At 27.0% G+C, this 26,448-nt stretch overlaps 2 protein-coding genes across 3 annotated transcripts in view; both read right to left on the bottom strand.

Annotated features, from left to right (window-relative positions):
* The window catches only part of LOC114126365 (atrial natriuretic peptide-converting enzyme-like), a 155,501-nt gene that overhangs the window by 58,395 nt on the left and 70,658 nt on the right, over nt 1-26,448 (bottom strand). The window lies entirely within an intron of this gene.
* Nucleotides 5,157-7,650, bottom strand: LOC114126366 (uncharacterized). The gene is made up of 2 exons (XM_027990302.2): nt 7,076-7,650; nt 5,157-6,921 (listed from the first exon to the last, which is right to left on the bottom strand). Exons 1-2 carry the CDS (start codon nt 7,088-7,090, stop codon nt 5,593-5,595), a joined length of 1,344 nt encoding a protein of 447 aa, XP_027846103.2. The 5' UTR covers nt 7,091-7,650; the 3' UTR covers nt 5,157-5,592.

Below are 26,448 nucleotides of genomic sequence, written 5' to 3'. Positions count from 1 at the left end.
GACAATTATATACATTCAATTCTGCTTGAATTTAAATTTCTAACTATTTATTACCAACTCTATTAATAGCTACCAATGAGCTATAATATTCAGTGTAATTGAGTGTTGAGACCGACGCTATTTTTTTTTGTTTACACAAAAATGTTTCGCTTACCATTTAAGTTTTAAAGAATTTATTACATAGATGTTATATTATTCATAAATACATTCATATTTTGTACTAAGCAAACTAAAAACTATAATATCTTATTTTTATATCTATTGTCTATTAAGATTCTTAGAAAAAATACCATTTACGCGTATTTTGTTTTTTGTTTTTTATTCTACATCGTCTGAATTTTACGAGTGAGATTGTCTTACAATATTAAAGATATTAATGAGTGTAATGAAATAATTATACTTTGCATATTACAAAAGCATTAGATATTAATTATAAAAATATAAAAAATCCTATTCAATTCTATCAATAGTCTGCGATAATGTACTTGTCTATATATATAGATAAATTTTTTTTATTCGTTTTCTGTTTGTTGATTTACTAAGAATGAACTATATTATTATACTATATCCTATATAGAAACCAAATATATGCAGTGTTGGCGTGAACTTCTTTTTCTATAAAGCAATTATTTAAAATAAATATCCAACTACCAATTGTTCCAGTATTGTGTGGAAAACTAACTACTAAATCCAAATTTATAAAAGCATATATACCTATAAACGATCCTGGGATCATTAAGATACTCACTACTCACCCCTGTTTTGAAATGAACCGAACTCTTCATAAAATAGCTATTCACGCTGCCATTTATAACATGCATCTATGCAATTTATTTGGTTGAATACGTGGTAAAAATTGAAATACTATATAATCGGAAACACGTACCATTTATTCGCGTGCAAGACAATGATATTCGAGTTACCCCGATAAAAGGGAAAATGCTAATAATAATTTAATAATGCACGTGCGGTCTGTAGCCTGTATGTAATGGATGTATGTGCGTGATCGTTAGAAAACTAATAGCTTGTCTTCGTCTCTCTCTCTGAATACAAAACACTGTAGCGTATTATTGATACTATATTATATTATATTTTGTATGTAACGTTAGCTAAACAAAAATGTGGTACATATTATATGTATATAAATTTTATTAAATTATACCAAAATATATTTGTATTATAAAATATATTGTTACTTAAGTGATTTTAGAAATAATTTCGCTCGTCAATATTTTTTGTCTAACAAATAATGAAATATCGTATCATAGAAATTTTATATTTTAGATAAAATTTAATTATTCTAACCCTTTAGATGCTTTCTTTAAAATTTAAGTTTTAAATGTAATATGTATACTTAAATATGTAACAATAAAAAAATATATTTGCTGTTGTGTTTTCGTTAAATATTATGTACTTATTGTTTTACTAAACATAGTTTATACTATATTATTTGTTTGAATATATAATATATTAAAAAAAAATTTTTTTTTATAATTGATTAAGTTTATTCATACATACTTTTTGCTATTCGTGAATATAAAAAACAAATAGTAGATACATGATTTGTAATTTAAATAAAGTACTATAATGTATAGAAATAACCATGGAGGACGAATTCTGCAGTAGTAACTGTGTAACTATTGACAATTTATTACAAAGAAACTATAGGAATTTAAATTCATTGCTATATCTACGTATAATCTATTTATATGTAAATGTTATAAATTAAGTTTTACTCTTTGTAAACGAATAAATGCGAATAATATAACATATAAATGGTTTATAATAGATTATATTCATGTATATTGACATCTACAGTAGAAATAATCAGTAAGTTATTTACATACTAATCACTGATTATTATTTATTATAAAACCATACATGATGCAATATAGGTATCCATCCGCTGTACGATTTCACCTCATATTTTTAAATTTGTATTTTAAATGTTTAAAAATTATTCATTTTATTTTTATTTTATCAAGATCATAAGATACGCAGAAAGTTATTTATGAATTTAAATAATTAAATATATTATTATATTATATCGCAATTATTACGATTATGTAAACGTTTAAAATACCAAATATTTCATATAAAAATCAATGGATATAATATAAAATATTCTGTTTATTATAAATATGATTACAATCTGTTAGGAAAATGTTTGAAATAAGCAAAATTAATGTATTGAATGTAACTTATATATAGATGGCATAGGTATTCATGGCATGTAGGTAGTAATATTTATTATTTTTGTTTTTATAATTTTAATTCTTAACTATGGTGTGGTTATTATACAAAAGTATTTTTTTAATTTAAGATGTAATTTTTTTTTATAAAATAAGATTTATTTTCAAAATGTAAATCTGTCAAACCGAAGTTTCTAGTAAAGTTTTGTCAGGTAAGTGCTTGTATAACACTACTGGAATCCTGCATAAATCCATATCATTATAGCAATATAGTCGTCATCTAAGTGATTTCCTAAATTAACCTATAAGTTGTTTATGTAAATAAATAAATAACTAAATAATGATATACCTAAGTAAATTTAAGGATGAGATGATTTAACGTAGAATTATTTTACGTTGATTATAATATTGAAGGTGTGACATGAAAAAACATAATTAATATTAAATTATGATAATATATAGTTACATTTCTTAAAAAATTTAAGTCACACAGTGTACGACTAATATTATAACTTAAATTATATGGATCATAGTTTTGTTAGGTTTGGTAGTACTGATTTAGGAGTAGTGATTTACCTACGAGAATCAATAACGACGACCAAACGTAATAATATCATTATTATGTATTGAAATATCTATGCCAGTAGTTGTCAAACTTTTTTGTTTGTAGAGCCATTGAGTTACTAAATAATAATCGTCGACGAATCAAACACAAGGATTATAAGTTATTTTAAACCGACTCTTATGTATTATTATAATCTTGTTGTTGACTACTAGAAAACGTATGCCGGTGTATATATTGGTATAAATATTATACATTTTAAATATTATTATATATTTTGAGATAGTATTGTACAAAAATAATTATATTATATTATTATGTTACAATACAACTACCTACCTCATATAATATTTATTTGATTTAGTTTTAATCGATGCTCATATGTTACCATTACATCACTCTACAAATCCCATAGCAGTATAATAGTCTATAAATGAAATCGGTGTACAGTTTGAAAACTATGAGTCAGCGGTAAATATCAAAAACGTTTTGTTAACTCGTCGTGCCATCAAGTTGTTGTGGTTGATGGTGGCGGTTTTATAAATGTCACGGTCTCGTAATGTCAATGATCTGATCGTCAACGACGGGGACAACGACAGTTCTCGGTAGCGGTCCGTGGCCATTTTTCTAGGTTCACCATTCATCAATGGCCAATAGCTCACTTAACCTAATAGCGGAAACCGTATGGTGGAAAGGCGGGCCATAAATCTAATTCTAATATTAATACTAAACATTCAATCCGAATGGTACTGATAACGTTGCAGATTAAATGAAACATACATATAACCAACCAGTGCTAATGTCCAATATTGTTAATTTCCACAGAGTAGGTTGCTATAAATTATGATGTTAAATATATAATACTCAAACAAATATTGATTTAACTCAGCTTAAAATAATTCAATTTTGTTTTTCAATTACCTCACGTTAACACATAGTGATTGTGCAATTTTCAACTATTCTCAATAATAACTAAATATTTTGTTAAAAACGGACCAACAACTATTCAATTATTTCTTTAAAAAATTGCCAAATTAGTTAAGCTAAAGGTTAAACAAAATCGAACTTTTAAATATTATTAGTGGCCCTGTAAATAGTATTAATAAAATATATTTGTTAACATAAAATCATACATGACAGAGTTCTCAGACAGAGTTCTCTAAATAGCTGAGGTGTACTAAAATAATTAACAATATTATAATTTAACACTTAGTATAAGTAGAATATACACCAACTATCTAAAATGGAATTTGTTAAATTTTAAAATTATAAATCAACAAAAATCCTATACTACAAGTATATTTATACATATATAATAAAATAGATGTAATAATATAAGGTATTATTATTTATGTTAAATTAATAATTTTAATTTATACAAGTTTATTTATTCGTTATAGCTTTTAATTATCATTTTTATCAAAAAAATATAAAGTCTATGTCTTAGGGTAAAATGAGAATATAATTATTTGCAATTATACTTAACCTAATCTAACCCTCCACTGATAGTCTGATGCCCTGATAGCACTATATCTTTTGTTCATACTTGGACATATAATATATGTATTATTTGATTACGGAAAACAAATTTTTAATTTAAAAAACAATATATCTATTATCTACATCATATTACTATAATGTAAACGAAAATATTATCTTTTTCTGTAATTATTGTTTTAAGTAATATATTATATTGTATTTTGACACAGCTGTCCTGAACAAACGAGTATATCGACCAAACCATATACCAGTTAAAATCAAAACATTTAACATGTCAATATACGAAGACGATAGGTATTATACTGTCCACAGAAATGTATAGTAAGTACAGAAACACTATCGCCTATCACAATAGCAATAAACAAATATACTTGGACGTGATAATATATAATTTCGTACTGTATTTGAAATTCGAATCATTGATCATTCTAACTATTTCAGGAAACATATAGTTTCTATATACATGACGAATACTGTATAATGTCTATATAAACATAAACGCATCCATTATATTATTTTACATGAGCCACAGTAACTCTGTTTGATGGTAAAATAAACATGTACATAGGTATAGGCACTAATAATTGTTTCCAATGGTCCTTTTCTGTCAAGTGTATTGTGCATATGGGCGATAATATTATTTACGTGCCGCACGTTACTCACAGAAACGTTTTATGCGTATACCCAACGGTTTCATTATAGTGGTAGAAGAGCTAATACTATTGTACACGTAAAACTGATAATAATATGTTTATGACTATTCAATATTTTCGATGTTCAGTATATAAATAATAAACACAATATATATCGTCATTACCGAACGCGTGCCCTTGAAAAAGACCAACTGAATACTTTTATTATTTACCAATATAATGTAAAAACTCGTATAATATAATTTTACAATAGATGGTGTATTTTTTATAAAAATATGCAATCATGTAGAAAAGTGTTGATTTCTATCTAATTATTATCAAATAAATCTATCAAACAAAAGTCTATATAAATTCAGAAAATATAATATTTACTATTAACATTATTATAAATAATATTATTTCAATATTAAATTAAAAACAAAAACAAAAAATATCTCATTATACAAACACCCAATCGACACTGAGTCTCGCATAAATTAGCCCAAACTTAACCTAACCTCTTTAGAGCGATATATATACCTAGCATATTATTAAGACTTTGATACTATTTTTTCTACGACTGACGAAAGAGAAAATTTAAAAAAAAAAACAGCTATTTAGTAGTATAAACATTAAAATATAATCGACATAAAAACACAAGTGAAAATTCGTAAGATTATATTACTGAACGTCGAAGAGACAACGTTTATTTTTCACATGGTTGTTCTTGGGCGGCGACGTATTGGCCCGAGTTATGTGTTAGTGGTGCGGATTCGTATTGAGGCTGTGGGGCCGAATATTGTTGTGGAGTGGCCACGTAGTAGCGGGATTGAAGAGCGCCGGCGGATTGTTCATAGTTGTTCCAGTGGTTGGCGTACTGGTACGAAGTAGCTGGAGCCGATGAACTGCGGTACGCGTACTGCGCTGGTGCCACGTACAGGGCTCGGGTGGCCTGTTGCAGCGGTTGGACAATCTGTGCTTGGGTGGCGGCGACGGTCACCGAATTGTATTCCGGTGCTTTCGGGGCGGCCAGATAGTATTCCGGTGCAGTCAAGGCGGGTGCGTAATATTCTTGTGCCTTTGGTGCGGGTGCTAAATATTCTTGTGCCTTTGGTGCGGGTGCGTAGTATTCTTGTGCTTTTGGTGCGGGTGCGTAAAATTCTTGTGCCTTTGGTGCGGGCGCGTAGTATTCTTGTGCCTTTGGTGCGGGTGCTAAATATTCTTGTGCCTTTGGTGCGGGTGCGTAATATTCTTGTGCCTTTGGTGCGGGTGCGTAATATTCTTGTGCCTTCGGGGCAGGCGCGTAATATTCTGGTGCTATAGGAGCGGCGGCCGTGTAGTACTGAGGTGCGATGGTGGCGATTTTAACGGGAGTCGGTGGGTGATTGACGTACGATCTGTGTGAGAACGATGTGGACTGGCGGCTGTACGACGGGAGTTTCATGGACTTGATAATTTTGACCGGAGCGGCTTGGTACTGTACAATCGGAGTCTGAAGTATTTTAGGTGCAACTAGAGGTGCAGTGTAATACTCGGTTCGTGGCGTATACTTTGGTAGAGGTGCTAACTTGGGAAGAGGAGCGTACAACAGTGGTTCGGCCGCGATCTTCGTCTCCAACATTGGAGCGGCGGTGACGGCGATCGGGGCGGCGTACTTGGCAAGAGGAGCGTATTCCACGGGACGAGGAGCGTACAACAGTGGTTCGGGCTTGGCTTTTGTTTCCAAAATCGGAGCCGCAACCAAAATTCGGGAAGATTCGAAGTCGGCGGTGCGTAAGATCGACGACGGAGTCGCAGACACAAATTCAGTGTTTATGATCGGTTCCGAAGACACCGTCGAGATGATTGGTTCGCGGCTGATTTGAACTGTGCGCAATACGCTCTCGTCGGATACCTGTTCATCGCACACTTTGGTCTCACGGTGATCTTTAAGGTCCCCGCTGATCGGATCGTTCACTCCATATGCGTAGTTGTATGATCCTCCCGCGTTGGCAGAAATCAACGTCAAGCAACTCGTGGCTAACACCAAACAGATCTACATAAGCAATACACAAATACATATTATATTATGATAATAATTATTATTAACTAAGATGGCTGACCGAGAAAACGTTTTTATTTTTTCCTATACCGAGTGTAAGGGGTGTAATGAAATCGTTAGGCCCTGTACTTAATTAATATCCACTTACCTGAACACAATTCATAATGGCTATCGTTGTTGTCTGTTTTCGAGTTAAAATGGAAAAGATACAAATTACAACATACACTATCGAAGTACTGGAGTATTACTATTTAATACATTGGTGCTTACGTTTACCTGTAAGGAGACCAAACATTGAGTGTGATATGAAAGATGAATACCGGCGCTTATATACTGACATATTGTGATGAGCATTCCGATTGTTTTTATGTGGGGATTTGGTAAACACATAGACCTTGTAATTCATATGAAATCGATTAGAATTACGGATACGATACAAAATTGTAGCAACATTCGAGTCGGTTGTGTCATGACCAGAAGCGTATTGTATTTAAACATTGTTTTAATATGACATTAGGCTTGTATACGCTTTTACATTATAAGAAGTTTTACAATAATAAATGTGTTTTTATTTAGAATATGTGTGTGTGTGTGTGTGTGTGTGTGTGTGTGTGTGTGTGTGTGTGTGTGTGTGTGTGTGTGTGTGTGTGTGTGTGTGTGTGTGTGTTTACTTGTGTGATTTCTTTGATGTGATTACTTTTTAGATTAGTAAAAATGTTTCTACACTGTCCATACAATATTCCGGTATTTAAAATAATAAAGAAAACATTTTTTATTATGATTTATGAAATCACATATAATAAAATTATATTATTAAATTAGAGATACTCCATTGTTTAATATATTCATGATTACTAGTAAGTATTATTAAATATCTGATAAAATTTATCAAAGATAAATAGGGTATGTGAATAATACTTAACCAATATGAATATACATTGATTCTAGAAAAGATCAACTGATAGGTGAAATAAAAGCATATTATTACATTTATATTACTTTTTGTAGTCGGTACAAGAATCATTACTAATCTCTAATAATTCATATATTAATAAATTATATGTATAAAACATTTAAATATTTTACGCAAGTAGATAAAAATACAGTATGTCGTTTGTAATATGCAATGTATATAATATAGAGTAGGTAACAAATACATTGCAATATATTTTGAATTATATTTTGTTTGGTAAACAAAGTCGTAACCGTTGAAATCACCATAATCGTTAACTAATGCATAATTGACATAGAAACATTCTTGACTTTCGGCGTATGACAAAAAAAGTTCTCATGTTTTTGATAAATGAAATAATGTAATTATGTAAACAAAATTGCAGTCAAACTAAAATAGAATTACAACTTTCATAAATGAAAAATAATTTTAGTTATAAGAATTTTATTTAATATCTGTCTCAGATAGTTGACTAAAAATACAGTGCTTTACCATGATACAAGAATAACCTAATAATGGATGGACAACTTTTTAAATGTTTGTGAGCATATTTTCACGGTATGTGTAGAAAATAGTCATTATTGAGTGTACCTATACTAAAATAAGTCAAATTATCGTCATTCAGTTATCTAAAATAACAATATTTATGATGATACATATTATCATACTTTCATGTCAACTATGAAAGTTGTAAAAATAGAAATGAACCTGCAGTCATCAGCTAGTTTGAGTTGTAGATTCTGATTTTGATCATAATTTTTAATTTTTTTTTTTTTTTTTTTTTTAATTCTTTTTTGATGTAATTTGAAGACTAAGAGAAAATTGGACGGGTTTCAAACTATTTCGTTTAAATAATTGTAATATTCATTGTGCTATCTTTTTAATTTTCTCATATTATATTAATATTATAAAACTCATACATTTTATAAATAATGATTTAATCTGCGTACAGTGTTCACGGCTGTAACGTTTGTGTGCGATAAATACCAGTATGCATAATATTTTTCTTGTTATATTATTTTTTATTTATTTAAATTATGCGCGCAAATCGTCAAATTACAAGCTGATACACTCAAGACAGGTCGGTATTGTAAGATAAGCATTTTTTCGCGATTTTTGGTGCCGACCAAACTGTATATACGACACTACATTATTATAATAAATTATGTAACTCTGTATAAGTATGTAACACACGTGGCGCGTATAGCTCGTAATTCGTATAGTTTTCCGCTTCCGTGGATTAGAGGTCATACGAAAAGCGTATTCAGAAAGTCAACTTGCACACGCACTGCATCGTAAATATTAACGGGCTTATGTTACATCCCCAAGTATTCTTCACAATATGCAAGATTAGACAGATAGCATTTTTGTTTTTATTCAAGGAATAACGACCACGCAATATGATAATAATATTATTTGAATAAGGCCTAAATGTCTGTGAGAAGTGACTATGCTACAGAACATATTATACGATTACCAATAAAATGACGCAAAACGTCTTTTTATTTATCATTCACAATCGTTTTTTATACATAAGCTATACGTACTTTTCGTTTGTTATTGCAAGTTCGCTGTCCCTAAAATTATAGCTTATTGCTTAATCCTACCTATATAAATATTATTTATGTCGATATAATTGTAGTTGCGTTATATATTTAACCTATATTATGTGGTTTCTAAAGTTCTGCGTAATAATATTAAAAACTGCTCTACCAACAATGAATATCATTATATCAATAATATCACATTGAATTTAGGAGCATTCTAATCATATGCGATTGATAACCAACCTATTGAACTATTCGTAAAAACCTCGCGCGATTAAATTAATAATAACCAACGTTGTGTTAATGAAAACAAAGTATTTGGAAGCAAAGGCGTGCGAAATGTCATAGGTATACATTCAAAAATAAATTATGAATTATAATATTTTACTAACATTTTAATAAAATGTGGTTTGAAATGAATTTACAATCATTTTTTTTAAGCTTTTGAGCTATCATTCTATCAACAAACATTTAGGTTGCATAGTTATGATATATTATACAAAAATAAGTAGTGAAAAAATGTATATTTTTTACTAATATAAGATTTTATTATTTAACGTCTTAGGCTTTAGCACATTCCGATGTATGCTATACAGACAAAATAATTTTCATTTGCGTAAACCCATAAAGTGTATTATAATATTATGTTTTATGATAATAACAGCGGCGTACTTACCAAGTGGTGTACTCTTTTTCAAAACCCTTAACGTTTACAAAAGAGTAAATTGTATTTTACTAAAGTTATATATTATATAGGTAGATAATATATATATCCGAGATATGATATCCCATGATTAATGGCCATGTCAAAATTAAAACGTGACGAGCATTTATGATGCGTGTAAATTATTAGATTTTTTTTAAAGCCTTTCCGCCAACACGTCGTCGCCGTTGTATTGAACCGTATAATATACAAATATACAATAAACATATACACGTTTATATAATACGTATAAACTTCATATAATTAATAATAATATAAAAAGTGATTTCAAGTTATCAAGGATGATACAAATACAATGAGTATTCACGCAATCTTGCCTATAGTACATAAGAAATTTAAATTTATCTAAGAAATATTATCTTGGATAATATTTCGATGATCAAAATAAACAAAGTAGGTTAGCGCATTTCGGTGGTGGATGTTTGTCCATTGTCCCTTCGGTCTTCGGACAGGATAGTGTAATTTTACTGTAGGTATTCGATTTGAATGCAATGATTACATTCGATAAAAAAACGATTCTGAGCGGACTAGGGGATCTTTTTTATTTAAATTTGTTCGTTTCTATTCGTTCGTTACAAAGCCGTAATTAGTCGTCCGTAATTATTTAATATTACAAAATCGTGATATCATACGTTTTTCTACTTTAATCGCTTTTATTTCGAGTACCGTTTCGAAAATCCAAAAATGACCTCTCTAAAGTACCAGCTCAAAAACATTACCTTTCAGAAAATATGCTACACTTATACTTTTGAGCAAGTTTAGGAGTAGAAAAAGTGTTTACAGAATAAAAAAGAAATAAACATCATTGTAAAAACAATACATTCCTTGTTCCGCTCAGAATCTAAAATTTAACTATACACAAATATTTTTTGTTTATTACAATCGTTGCTATAAATAAATATTGTCCTACGTCCTACGAATATATTTATATGTTACTATTTTTTTTTTTTTTTTTATAGACAATACTATAATATAAAATTATTAATATTAACTAAAAACTCCAAATATATTACGATGGAATCGATGGATACCATAGGCATTAGGATATTAGATGTTAGACCAAAATCAACTTGACTAATAAGTTTTAATAGTTTAATATAAATAATATCTATGATATATCTTTTTCAAACAAAAAGTTTAGTCATTATTATAGAATACAAAACACTATTTTAATATAAAATATAAATTTTTAGATAAAAATATATCTGTATTCATAAAATATTTATTTTAAAACAGTTTTGTATGTGTATTATTGAAGAAGTATAAAATCTTATTATATAATCTTTAAGTACAAAGTCTTAATATATTAAGCGTCGCTGAAAGAAACTACATTGATGATATAATTGGTAAATGGACTATTATTTGTAAAGTTCAAATAAGTAAGAGAATTTATGTTCACTGTTAAATTGTCTTTAAAAAATTACTGTTTATTTCATTTTTGTTAGAGAGTTAAAAATCATACTATGGCAGTACAAAATATAACATTAAAAATATGAAAAGAGGACGGTCTGTCAGTTTATATTTTTAATGATTTTTTTTTTCTTTTATTTTTAGAAGAAAAATATACAATCTATATTATATTATGGACATAATGAGTATATATTATGTGCTAAGAGAAAACAAAGAGCATAAAATACATAATTTAATGATTATTAAATTTAATTATTTATAAATAAATAATAATATCTAATTAATAATTTATTTATTTTTATTTTCATTTTTTATTATTATTATTATTATTTTAATGATTTAAAATGAAAATAGTATTTTGTTTTTTTACTTTATAATTTATTAGATTGTTGGTAAAAATAGCTTAAAATTATATTTTATATTTTTATATTTTTGTAAGAAGTACTTATAACATTTATTAATATTAAAAACCCTATTGCATTTGTATATAAAAATATTTTTTTATAATAGTATTATTTTAGTAATTATGACGAATGATGATAAAATTTGGTCTTTAAACACGTATATTATAAGAAAATTGTGTATATTTTCGATATTTTTAAAGTGAGGTAATTTATGAAAAAACCTTGTATTAAATTTTCTAACTATTGTTTTCCCACAAAAAAAATAAATATATCATACCTAAATCGAAAAAAAAAGAGAAACCAATTTAAGCATTTGAATTGACTACTCATTAACGACAACTAAGACACTATTGTAAACCAGTATATTTACCACTCCGCTTAGAATTTAAAACTAAATATTTTCATAAAATGTAGCGATATCATAAATTCATAATAGCGACGTTCAATAAGAGGATAACTTAATTACAATAATTTTTCATTATCTATGATAGAAAATATACAATCATAAAATAAAATGATTTTGAATTTCATAGAGTGTCACCAGATAATATTTGTTGACAATAACTTATTTTTCTTTGGATTTAAGTTAAAGCGTCACCACGAGCAAAATAGTTGAGAACATCACTGATAATCTAAATCTATAATTTTTATTTTTAACAGTTATTAAATTATTAAAATACTTAAACTATTTACAAAGTCTAATATTTATGTATTTATTTATTTTTTCGAGATTTTGGTAATTTATTATGTGAAATAAGTATTTTATATTTTAAATAGTGTGGGACAGTATCAAATAATATAAAAATAGAACGATAACCGTCTATTATTAGACCCATTAAGTGTATTTTAATATAATTTTTATAATACACTTTGTTTACCAAAGTATATTGGTACCTAATTGTAATATTATTTATTATATTTATGCAATTAAAAATAAATATAACTGCTGTTAGTAATTAGCTAATTCGTTGTATCGTCACAGTTATTTGTAAGTAGATACTTAATCACTACGAAGCATAATAACAATATAATATGTTGGATACTCGTGTGTACAGTCCTAAAATACTGCGTCTATTACGGTTGTATTAATTTTCGAAACCTGCACAAAATTATGATCGGTCAATAATGCGGTCGAGTTTGGTTTTACGATAAAAATACCGTTTTTACAGAATGAATAATAATATAATATACTGCAGATTCATATTAATAAGCATACTGCATATATATTTTTTAAAACACAGTTCTATATAGAGTATTAAACAATTTTGATTTTTATATAATTCACCGCGTACCGTCTGTGAAAACTAAATATAAATATATGATAAAAATGCAAAAGTCAATCGATCGCGTTATTATAATCTAATAACGACGCGACCCTTTTCCGGTCTGAGTCTCTGAATGGCGTTGACGTTCGCCCGCAGACGTAGCGTCGACCATAGGTACTTGAATGGGGTTGTAGGTAGGAAAGTATTTAGGTGCTGTGGGTGCTGCGTAAAAATTGTTATTTTCGCGCTGAAGCGGTTGACGGGGGGCTTGATCCGTGTACTGTTGCGGGGCTGCACCGCGTTTGTTGGGCGACTGGTAACACGACCAGCCACTGTCCGCGGCGACGCAGTCGGCATCTTGGGCTCCTCTTTGGTACCTGTCGTACGCCGGTCTGACGTTGTGCTAGATGTAGAGCACCCTGTCGGTTTCCGAACGGGTCGCGATCGGTTGTCCGGGACCCGAATTCGATTTGAACGAAGACGAGGACGACGGTTGGCCGTTCGTGTAAACGGTCAGGCCATTTCCGTAGTTCGATCCCGGGACGGCCGAAATCTGCAGCAGCGAACTGCTCGCGGTCAACGCGAAAAACAAACAGATCTGCACAAGTATAATATACATAATAATATAGTAAACGATTAAACATTATATTGTGATGGTGATAAAAATAACAACGATATGATCAACGAGTACTGTGCAATCGTTACGAAAAATCAAGCCAAATGTCGTGCACTCGAGTTGAGTAACGATTACAAACGTGGTGAAAATATTACAAAATAATAATAATGATTCGAGTATAATATGATGCCATCTGCAGTCATCACTATACCTATATTATATACACGTGGGTTTTTCTATACTTTAAAAGTTATATTTAAATCGATTTGTATCTAGTTTGAATTAATTTTGTGACTCGCGTTCAAAAAAAAAAAAAAAAATATTATTGTAATTTTTAATCACTGAGCTGCGTAAAATAATAAAGAATAGAAATTTTTTTTTGTTTTGTATTTTTACCGAATTAAAGTATAGTAATTTTTATATTAAAAATATACACTTACCTGAATACAATTCATAGTAACAGCGGTTGTGTTCAAAAGGTGCGTAGAATAAAATATAATAAATCAGTTCAAACACTGAAATTTGGTGAATGATTAAAAAATACTAGTGTCCTGTGCTTATATACTACTCAAAAAACTTCCTGAATATTGCAGTTAGTGTTAATGTGGTAGTTATTTATATAATAATAATAATAATAATAATATGTGAAAACAATATTGTTCACATCTTTTGGTAACTGTGACATTTTTATCAAGGCTAAAATGTGTTTTCACACTTTTTAACAAAATACTAAAAACAAGTCACTGTCGTGATTCATGTTCTAAAAAATATCCTGTCGAAATGTATCGATCTACGTCGTTTCTATTATTCTATTATCGTAATACGTATTAACGACAATATATAGACATCAATTATTAGTCAAAACAAAAATATTCATCAATATTATCCACTTAATGTAGCTTATGGTTACAATATATACATAGATATTCACTATGATATATAAAGGTCTTAATAGTTAAATTTAAACCATGTTTTAATTTTACTGTATAGGTATCTTTTTACAATATCTATTTTATAATAATTATGAAAATAACTAAATAATATAAAAATGTTTATGAAGTTTCAGTAATACATTAATGGCTAAATAATTACTGAAATTTGATAATGACATATACTATTTTAAATATATTAAACGTATTTTTCTACTTATTCTATTCGATTGATTAATGTAGAATGTTGTATTTATTATATTATTATTTAAACTGATATAAGAAGATATGAAAATATATTATATATATATTTAATTAGAACTTACTTTTAAAAGTGCGACAAATAGTTAGTTTTATTGATTTAACTGACAAATATAAACGTGGCCTGACCAATAAAGATATAAAAATGCATTTTTAAATTTAAAGTATATAATTTTCTATCTATTATCATATTTTAACGATAAAAAAGGTCTCCGAATTATTGTATATAAAAGAAAATAATGTGAATTTATGCGTGTTTAATTTAATTTTACTGAGAAAAATACTATAAAAATTTAAAATTGAAATAGTTTAATATTACCCAACTCTACTTGTGAGAATATCATGCATATGTTTAAAATAATATATATTGAGTGGATATTTGAAAAAAAACATTCTTCAGTCAATGTATGAAAAAACAATTGACAAATTCATATACACATAGTTATATTTTTTTAAATTAGTTAAATATATTATTATGGTTATTATTTATAAGTTAAATATCATTTTTTCTAAAATAGAAAACCCAATCAGCCAATTGTATCATTTATAATCTAAAAACTGCAATATTATATAACAGTAAAAATAAATTCAGATAAACATAATACAAGAACTGTGAATTGATATCGAGGTGAGGTACGAGTACTAAAGTATTATATTATTATCCAGTTAGAGAATTTCACGTGATTTTAGTATTTAATTATCTTGTTTAGAGTTATACGTATTCATTGTTTTATAAATCATTAATATATTTCATATTATAAATTTTAATTTAAATAATATAATATTTCCTATACTAATTCGACTGTAAGCGTAAGAAATTCTTTTACCATACTAAAAAAATATACATTTGAAGTTTGGTGGAATGTATATTGTGTTGCACGATAACTTATCCATTATAATATGCGATGCTTTACATAATCAATTTGATTAGAATGTTTCGGTTTCCTATATTATTCACAAAATAACATTAAGGAATCATAATATACATGAACATTAATCGGCGAACAGAGATAATTTATTTTAAAATAAAATGTTAGTGAAATGATTAGTTTCAATGTATTACATCATTAGATACATTTTTAAATATTTAAGTTCATAGATTTCTATGGATAGTGTTAAAATGAAATGTAGTTATTCATTAATAGAAATAAAGTTATAGTAATGTATATCGAATATCGATGATTGACTTTATAATAATACAAACTCCTCAAAGTGATCTTATTGAACTAAAATAATATATTTTTGTTATAAACGTATGCAACATACAATAACTATAAATAAATTATAATAACATATTCCTACTTTATTATTATTTACCTATCGACTAATAAATGATATTTAAATTTAAAATATTCATAGTTCATTTTGTTATTAACGAGGTTATAACATTACTAGATTTCTAAGTATGGATATCTATTCATCCTAATAAGTAATTATGTGAATTCTAAAATATATTTAATGCATATTGTATATTATACAATAATAAATTATACATTATATTACATTCAATAATATAATAAAAATGTGATTTAGACTCGTTTATTTTCAATAGATACTTATTAAAAACATTTTATGTTAAAAGTTAAAACATATTATATAAACTAGTTAATATCACTTATGTCATAATATTTTGCTAAAAATGTACAATAATGAAGAAAAACTTCAAATTCCGTATAATATAATTTAATATAATTGAATAATAAAAATAAAATTTTAAAATTTTGTTGGCCTTTTATTATAGTCATCATTACTTTAAATAATTTGTATACATTTATATCATCTATTATATTAATTATAATTATGCATACTTTTTCATTTAATGTTTAACTTACTATAAGATTTTTAATATATTTATACGGTTGATCCAGAATATAGTTTTTATTGGTATTATTCTCTTAGTTACTTTATACAGTGAATAATTATTCACACAACATAAAGTAAATAATGCATATTATATTTACTTATAATTTTGTAATGTAATATTAACAAAAGTTAGTTTATTAAATTAAAATTATTTGAGTGGGATTCAATTTGATATAAAATCATAGATAAAAACAAAATCAGTGCAATTCTCACTATATACTTTTCAATACAGTTCACTTAAACAAACATTATATTCTCTTTGGTGTAGACTTAATAATAATCCTTCCTAAGCAAATGTTTAATATGTTTCGTTTGAAATTGTACAGTGAACATATTATATTGTAATTTAATATCAACGTATATTATTATATGGCATATAGTTATTATAACGTAGAAAGTTAACTAAATAACTAACTAAAGAATAACTATTATATGCGATAAATTCATACGCATATCATAAATTTAAAAAATGGTGAATGTCATTTTTATTTATAGCAGAAGTATATATAATATATATATATATATATGATAATTTTATATATTGTACTAATAGATAAAATAGATTATAATTATAACAAACTTATATACTTATTGTTATTAATTTACAAGTTTAAATACATTATAGAATAATGTGAATAAATTCATTCCCAAAAAGATTAAAATTAATCCAATATTTATGTGTTTTTAATATTTCAATATGAATTTACAATTAATTGTGTAATAGGTAGTATTATAATATTATAAAATATAAATAATATACGTTATATCAATATGTAATAAAATAAGTAATAACAAAACTTTTTTATCGATAAAAAATAAAAATGTCATCGTGAATAACACCATTTTACATTAATTCGATATTGAAATATCAAAAAATATATACTATTATAATAACTAATAATAAAATGAATAGGTATGATTTTTTTTTTTTTAATAATTCAACCCATCATATTACTATATATAATATAATAACATTAATTGTTACTGTATCAATATAATTATGCTTAATAATTTAGACTCATAAGACATCTCTTTTCAATATTATTTTTTGTATGCAATGATTTATCGTTACAATTTAACAAGTAAATTGCGCTGACCTACTCAAAGATGAGGTGCACTCTATATCTTATGTACAGCATTAGTACATCGGTTACCTACTTGTTAGATTTTTATGTATGAATCATATTCATAATAAAGTATGTATTATACCATATTATATTTTTATTGTCAATTGAAAGTTTATACTTATATGTGTTATTTATAAACCGTCATATAACTAACTATTTAGTATTTAGTCAATTTCAAGGTTTGTTGTTTTCGGGTAACTTTTTCTACCACGGCCGTAATAAATGTACTGTCCTAGACGACTATTTAAATGCTTGCAAACACAACATTCGACTCATTGTTATGAATTGAACTGTTCAAACACATAATAACAATATTGTCTGTTATAATTTCTCTCCAACATGCAGTGTATTAAAGTAAGTACATTTTATATATTTATCTGACATTTAAAATATTGTAGTACATACAGATACTATAATGTACCTATGTACTATAAACAATTTTTACATATTACAAAGTTACATTTTTTAAGAATATCTTTTAATTTTCAAGAATAATGAACTATTTTTGTATAATATAGAATGTAAATAATACAATTAGTTCAATTATTTGTGTGATTGATTAATTTTTATCTTTATAATAAAAATAATATTACATTGTTTTTAACGACGATATCGACCAATTGTGTGCTAACTGCTAATTATTTTACGAACATTATAATTTGATATGAATCAAGGTCCCAGTGGATCCATCATTTGCTCTTAGTATATTCTTGTCTGAGTTTTTTTATTATTAGTAGTATTTTAAATCCCTGTAGGTAATGACTCTTTCGCTCCATGACACATACAAATATTCTTTTTCAACGCGTCAACTTGGAAATATGTCAAAAAATAAATTCCCGTTTTTCAATTTCAACAAGCGCATATAATTTTTGTAGCAATAGAATGTAATAAATCACGCGTTACGTCTACTATGTAATACTACCATATAATGATCTTACAGGTGCGCAGGTGTAATGTCTTAAGATATAGATATAAAAAAAAATTCAAAAATATTTGAGACAAATACTTTATATATAACATCAATAATAAATAGTATTTAATGCAAATACTGAAAAGTTTTTTTTCCTCTTAGATTATTATGGACTTATGATATTATACCAATTAGTAATTTCATAGCCAGAAACGTATTTACTTATTTTATTCGTAAGGGGGGAAGGGGCTGAGAAAACTGAAACTAATTTAATTATTTACATATGGTTGGTAACTCTTACCATTTTAAGAAAATCAATTCAATAGTTCAAATATTAACAATAAATCGCATAATAATTACATAGTTAAACCAAAATAGTTTCTAATATTTTAATCATACATGGACATTCATAACCTATGTTTACATTATACTCACAATTATAATGACTTATAAATGACCATCGTGATTGATGTTATTCTAATTATCATAAAATTAATCTATTACAGAATATAGTTTTATAGTTATAGGCTATAATTAGGTTAGTAGAGTAAGCATATATATATTGTATATATATATACAGATTTAAGGAGAGAGGAGTATATATCTTAATTTCCTCTGGCTATAACACTCTAAATTACTATTATTTTATCATCAAAACGGCGTTTGTTAAGTACTATACCATTAAGTAATCCCAAGTTACAACATACATTGTATGATATCATACTATCTAATAGGATAAGCTGAGATGTGATCTCACTGAACACAACGTTTTGATACTAGGACATCAATAATAAATAATAACACAATATTATAATTGTTGTCATCAAAAAGATTTTTTTACTCTATCCAGCACTATTATTAGCATTACATAGAAACTATAGTATTGACATTGCATCGTTTAGGTTATGAATTCGTTATTTTGGTTTACTAGTCCTCATTGTTTTCATTTTCATTTTCAGGTCACGATGACAGCACTTTTAATGGCTTTTTGTATGTTGCAAATGGCATCAGCCGGGTACAACTTCGGGTACGGCGTAAAAGACCCGTCAACTGGTGACATCAAGGACCAACAGGAGACAAAAAATGGAGATCAGATAACAGGTTACTATAGGCTGTTGGACGCCGACGGTTTGGTCAGAACAGTAAACTACCAATCTCATCCATTGACTGGTTTCACTGCTCAAGTTAGCAGAGACCCAATCGGTATGGAGGGCCAGGCCAAATACCGGTCACTGGAGGCTGCAGCAGAACCACAAAAGTCATGGCCTGCGATTCCTCGCACACCCCTTGTCCCCACTATTCCAAACGCGCGTCTTGACGATGGAATAGCGTACGGACTTCCAGAAGGTTACCCACTGTGGTAAGTGTTCACTGAAATTATCATTCAGAGAACGCGCTCAACCTATGTCGCAGTTCAATATATACCTATAATCACTGTAACCTAACCTAACATAGTGTGTCATAATAATAATACCTTATTAAATTTGTTTTTGTCATTTTTTCGCTATTCCCAAAAATACACAATACTTTGTCTGTGCCATTTAAATGTATGTTTTTTTTATATACCATTATTTTTTATTGTTATGATTTGTTTCAAATATATTTTGATTAAAAAAATAATAATAAAACATTATTTACAATAATTATTGTAGTTATAGTCTCAGAAAATTTTTTTTTATTATTATTTATTTATAGCATCCATAGTATACACTATGACAATTCGACGATTGTAATATAAGATATACACAAAGATATAATATTATAAAACAATAAAATGACTTGACATTTATTAAAAACAGAATATGCCTAATTTACGTAAATAAAGTTTCAGAACAAATTTATTTTAATTAGATAATAAATTATAACCAAATAATTATACATTTATGGAAATCAAATTAATAACTAATGTATAAATAAAAATTGATTAGGTATTTATTTATTCGTAAATTAAAATATTTAATATTTTAATATAATAATGTAAGTGTAAACATATTTTTATTTTATTTGATGTTTGGTTGCACATGTATGAAATTTTATTTTATTTTATACGTTGGCTTAAAAATCAGAATCGTCAAAGATGAAATGAGATTTGAATAATCGAGGAATATTTAAACAAGTAATCATTTATAAGAATATATTATGAAAAGTACCTGCTTAAAAAAGACTTTAAACGGATTTAATATTTTCTGATTACACTGACAAATAAAGCTGTAAAACTGTTGTATTGACATCCTGGAATAATTATTGTTATAATCAACTACTCTTTTGAATTCTAAATCAGATACGCCAATTTTTTAAAAAATGTATGCATTAAATAATGTACCATAAAAAATGGAAGAAGAAGTTATTTTTTGAATAAGTTTTAATCACCATTGTACATGTGATAAATAATGAAATAACCACTAGAATTCAAAAATACAGACTTTAAGAGAACTTGAAAATTTAAATCATAAAAATTAAAATAAATCCGTTATGAAACGAAAATAAATGTAATCATATTTCGTGAATCATTATGTATGTATTTATAGAAAGTGAGTGATTGATAAAAAGTGAGAAAGAAAGAGATAATCAATAAAGAATATAATATATTGAGTTATATTTACGGTAGTGTAACTATAATGTATATAAACAAGGTTTCGCATAAGGTAATTATTATGTTATTTTGTTCTATGCATCTATAATCTATATAATACTACCAAAAATATTAAAACATCAATAAATTTCACTGCCGATGTCGTGTCCATCTCCGCATAGTAATATTATATATATATTTTTTTTTACCTATACGTTTCTAGTTCACTCTTTTCTAATACATTAAATTTTGATATCCGGTTACGTCAATACCATGTACGAAGTATACTATTATAGTATATAAAAACATACGTGTATTTAAATTATGGCTACAGCCTACAGGTACACTACAAGCGATCGTTTGTGTCCAAACGTTACCCATTTGAATAACGTTGTTCACATTATATGTCCTATACTCGCTATGACTTAAATTTGAGAAGGTATAAAAATTCTGACAATCTTTCATTCATCTATTCGCCGAATGAAAAACATAATATCATTATTAATCGATCGAGTTACTTCGAAAAACTTCACGTGCTCTTTAAATGATATTCACGTGTTCACGTGGTTTTAAATATGAATATAATATTTTATTTATTCAAAAGTTCTATAATACCACACTTCTGAAAATTCAGCAATTAATTTAAATAAACGGTTTCTACGGTCTGATTAAAAAAAAATATTTACACACACACTTATATAAGTATATTATATTGTAAAAATATTACATGGTGGCTGATTGCTACTCGAAATAATTTTGATTTATACCATTTGATTTATTTACTTTGTAATAAATTAGGTACGTAGAACTCAACGTCAAACGATATTACGAATGTTTACGTAATATTATAAGGCCCCAAGGTATGTTATAATATTTGCAGTTAATACACAATAGGTACTCGTTTTAATTTCGGATACATAGCTCATACGTATATAGTATAGGATGTAATATAATATAATATTACCTTGCAGAATAATATACTTGTTTCAAAATCTCCAGAGACCATATTTACTACAGTAAATATAGGTTTGTAGAATTCTAACTTCTCTGGAAAAGTCTGTAGTTATCATAATATAATATTGTACAGTAGTAAGAATACTATACCACCAACACGATGCCACATAATACATAATAATATAACATACATAACTGTGTTTACCTAGCGTGTGAATTAGAAATGATATCAGGTTAGGAGATTGAAGATATACCAAAATCCAATTTTCAATATAAGATTTTTACATTTTCAAATAAATACTCTATAAAAAAATATTCAAAATTATTTTTGTTTAAAAACCCACAACAGCCATGTTGCTAAATTGCCTATTTAAAGCGCCGTCTGATCGTAATATTGTTATACATTTTTTTTTTTTTTTAATTAATTATATTATAAAAAGCACATTAAGTGAAGTCACAAAAAAATTCAGCTATATACTTATTTCAAAATTGTCTAAATGAGAACTATTTTAAATTAAAGAAGATAGAACATTCCTTATTGAAGAAATTATTTATTTATAATTAAATTATATCAGTTTATAAATTGTAATTTATGAATATAATATTTCTTAGTGAATTTAGAAAATGTATTTTTTGTACAGATGTACTAAACATTTTTCATAAATTTTTGATTATAATAATATGTGTTAATGATAGTTTTAAAATATACATAGATATTGTAGAAACATATTCAGCTTATATTATATATAAATACCATAACACGATGTTATATTCATTAAAAAATGATAGGACGAAAATTGCGATTTTTTTTTTTTTAATCATCAGAAAATAAGTGGTTTTGTTCTTTGTCTTAAAAATAGCGATTTAGGTCATGTAGATGTATACAATTAACCACTGCTATACTGCATTCATCAATAGGTACATACAATGAAAAACAATAGAAATTGATTGATCCAATTTACTGCGGAAGATCATGACAGATAGAAGTGACCGATGTTATTGTATGCGCGTAAATCATCGAATATATCGTGTGCTCCTCAAAAAGTCGGCCATCTTGTTATATAACATGTTTATCGGTGAACAGGTTAGGTCCATAATGATAAGTGCATCGTATTAGTATACACTGGGCTACAGACCATTTCCGGTTATCGAATATTCCTGTCGATTATTCCTAACCCTATTTTGTGCAAACGCTATAGATACATATATCATATTTATGTGGTATTGTTAAGTTCACAGCATCGTGACTTACAATCGGACAATTTTTTTTCAAGAGTAATATTATATTATATTATATTCAACAGTAGTGAGAGTTTAGGATATAAATGTGTAATCAATCTACAAAAAAATGTATTGTATTGGTTGTGTGGACAGAATTGTGAGTTAAAACTCAATTCTTATCTTAGATCTAATTCTTAATCGATAATTTATTTCATATCATATTATACGTGATTAATGCTTTACGAACAGTAAATTTTAAAACATTATCGTATATGATCTGAAATAAAATCTGAAACCATTATATTTGAATTTATATGTACCTAAATATTATATAAACATCAAATTTCTTAGAATATTACAAAGTGTTCTCTAAATAAAAAATAAAAAAATGTTTACTCGGAATATTAGAATGGAAACTTGTGTTAAATAAATAATATCAAGTCTTAATTCCTCTTATTATTATTACTTATAACAAACAAATAACATTTATTAAAAAAAATATGATCAGAAACCTACATAATTCTACTCAAAGTACCGACATTTCCGATAGTTTGCCTAAAGAAGGTCATTCTGTGAAGTACTTTTACGGTGTAAACAATAATAACCACCCTCTTACATTATTCTTTGTAAACCTCATATCTCAAGATAGCAATATTGGTATTCATTATAACACTTTGTAATTGAATATTTAAGTTTCGATTTGAGAATCACATAAAAAGCTTTGTGAGTCACTACAATGTTTAATTATTAGTCATATGAGCATACTCACAGCTTTTGAAATTATCAGAAAATTATACTAAAAATCACAATAGCATTGTAAAATGACAAAATGTGCTCTTTGCGCTAAGGGTCACACATTAAACTATATGAGGGATCCTACAATTAAAATAAACCTTTATTTGCATGTTCAAAATAAATAATCATTTTTAGTCCTCTATAGAAAGTACCTACCCTTAACCCTAATTCTAAAGAAAAATTTACCAAGTCTCTATCCGATACTCTGCACTTGACTTGTTCTTTTATTACTTCTAGTCTTAACATAAATAACTAACAATAAATCCTAATATTGAAAATTTAAATACTTAACATAAATTATTTTATCCATTCTCACCACTGTATATAATTTTTAAACTATTTCATAGACAATGACGATCCCTTTATGTAGTATCACAGTCAAATTAGCTTTTTATATTATAATTATATTATGAGTCAACGATAAGTTAACACTAGCTGATAGAAGAGTTGACATTAACTCCAAGTTCCTTTGAAGCCTAATCGATAATTATTCCTTCATAAAATTTTCAAGTCTCTCTGCGTCTGATCCACTATACCAATAATTTGGCTATCCCAATGTACTTGCTGATGCCCATACTTTATTCTTACATCCTAATCTAGATACCTGGTTCCGTTTGTTTTACACTGACTTGCCTTACATGTATAACTTATTTACCTATTACTATACTTTGGAAATTTCATACAATATTATTGCGAAAATATTGTTTTTGTTATTGAACTATGATAGTAGTTAAATGTTAATTTAAAAAATATATATTTAGCTAAAACAATAAATTCAATAGTTATGAAAACAATATTTATTTCTTTTATACTATATATAAAATAAATTGTTTATTTCTCGATGACAAACAAATATAATTATTTAATCACTTTAAACAACTCTGTCATAACCATAATGCTTCTTAACCCAAATTTCCTACCGAGGAAAACTTTGAATAAACAGTTCTATGGTAACATAAATCGTAGTTATAAATCGGAGTGTGTATAGTACCTACTGCCTATTATAGTACTATAAACGGGCTCACTAATTTTATTCGTCCGAAACCCAGTAGAAATAAAGTTATGCAATAAGCATAACATGATAATATAATGGTCATAAATTATGCAATATAAGTTGGATGAAATTACCGTATCGTGCTCACGTGTATAGTTTTTTATTTTAAATATAATATTATAATATTATACATATATGTATTACAATGATAGCAGTAACAATGATTCTTTTGAAATAATTAAAAAAATATACGAAACAAAACAAAACAAATAAAAATTCAGTGGCGTACAATACGCGACAACTGGTGTGTTAACTTTTAAAGACTACTCCGTCGGAGTAAAATGAGAATAAAAAATATTATGCATCTGTCCATAGAGTATATCTTTGTATATATTACGGTAAAAAATACACTAAATTTAACATTTAAACCATTTAATAGATGTATAAGATCATAAAGACAACGTGGTGTAATTTGGACTCAAAAATGTGAGAAAAAAATCGTGCAAAACAACAGAGCTATGTTGTATTGTATTCAGGATAAAAAAAATTCTGTACAAACAATTAAACGATAATTTGAAGTTGTACCAAAAAATGTAGGTAGTTAATATTGGAAATGGCTATAGACTTTTCTATCAGTACCATGAACATTATGAACAGCACTGCATTTTTTATTTCAAAATATGGAAGAATATTATAATACCACCATTGTAAATTATAACTGTATAAGTAATATTTAATAAACGATCGTTATAATTTTTTTCAAATAGTTTTATTAATTATATAATATACATATTATTTTTAATTTAAATTTAAATTTAAAAAAAAGAAAATTAGGTAGTAAGTTTATCAATCAAACAATTGATAAAAATAAAATCTTACGCAAAGAGTCCATTAATTTTTCCAAAAACATCAATTAGTAAATTGAATTGTATAGAGAAACTTTTTAAAAACGCTATTTAAAATATAATTCCCAGTAA

This window comes from Aphis gossypii, chromosome 3 (genome assembly GCF_020184175.1).
Source record: "Aphis gossypii isolate Hap1 chromosome 3, ASM2018417v2, whole genome shotgun sequence".
Classification (NCBI taxonomy): domain Eukaryota; kingdom Metazoa; phylum Arthropoda; class Insecta; order Hemiptera; family Aphididae; genus Aphis; species Aphis gossypii.
The sequence above is the reverse complement of the archived record's forward strand: the minus strand, read 5'-3'. Positions and strand labels throughout refer to the sequence as shown.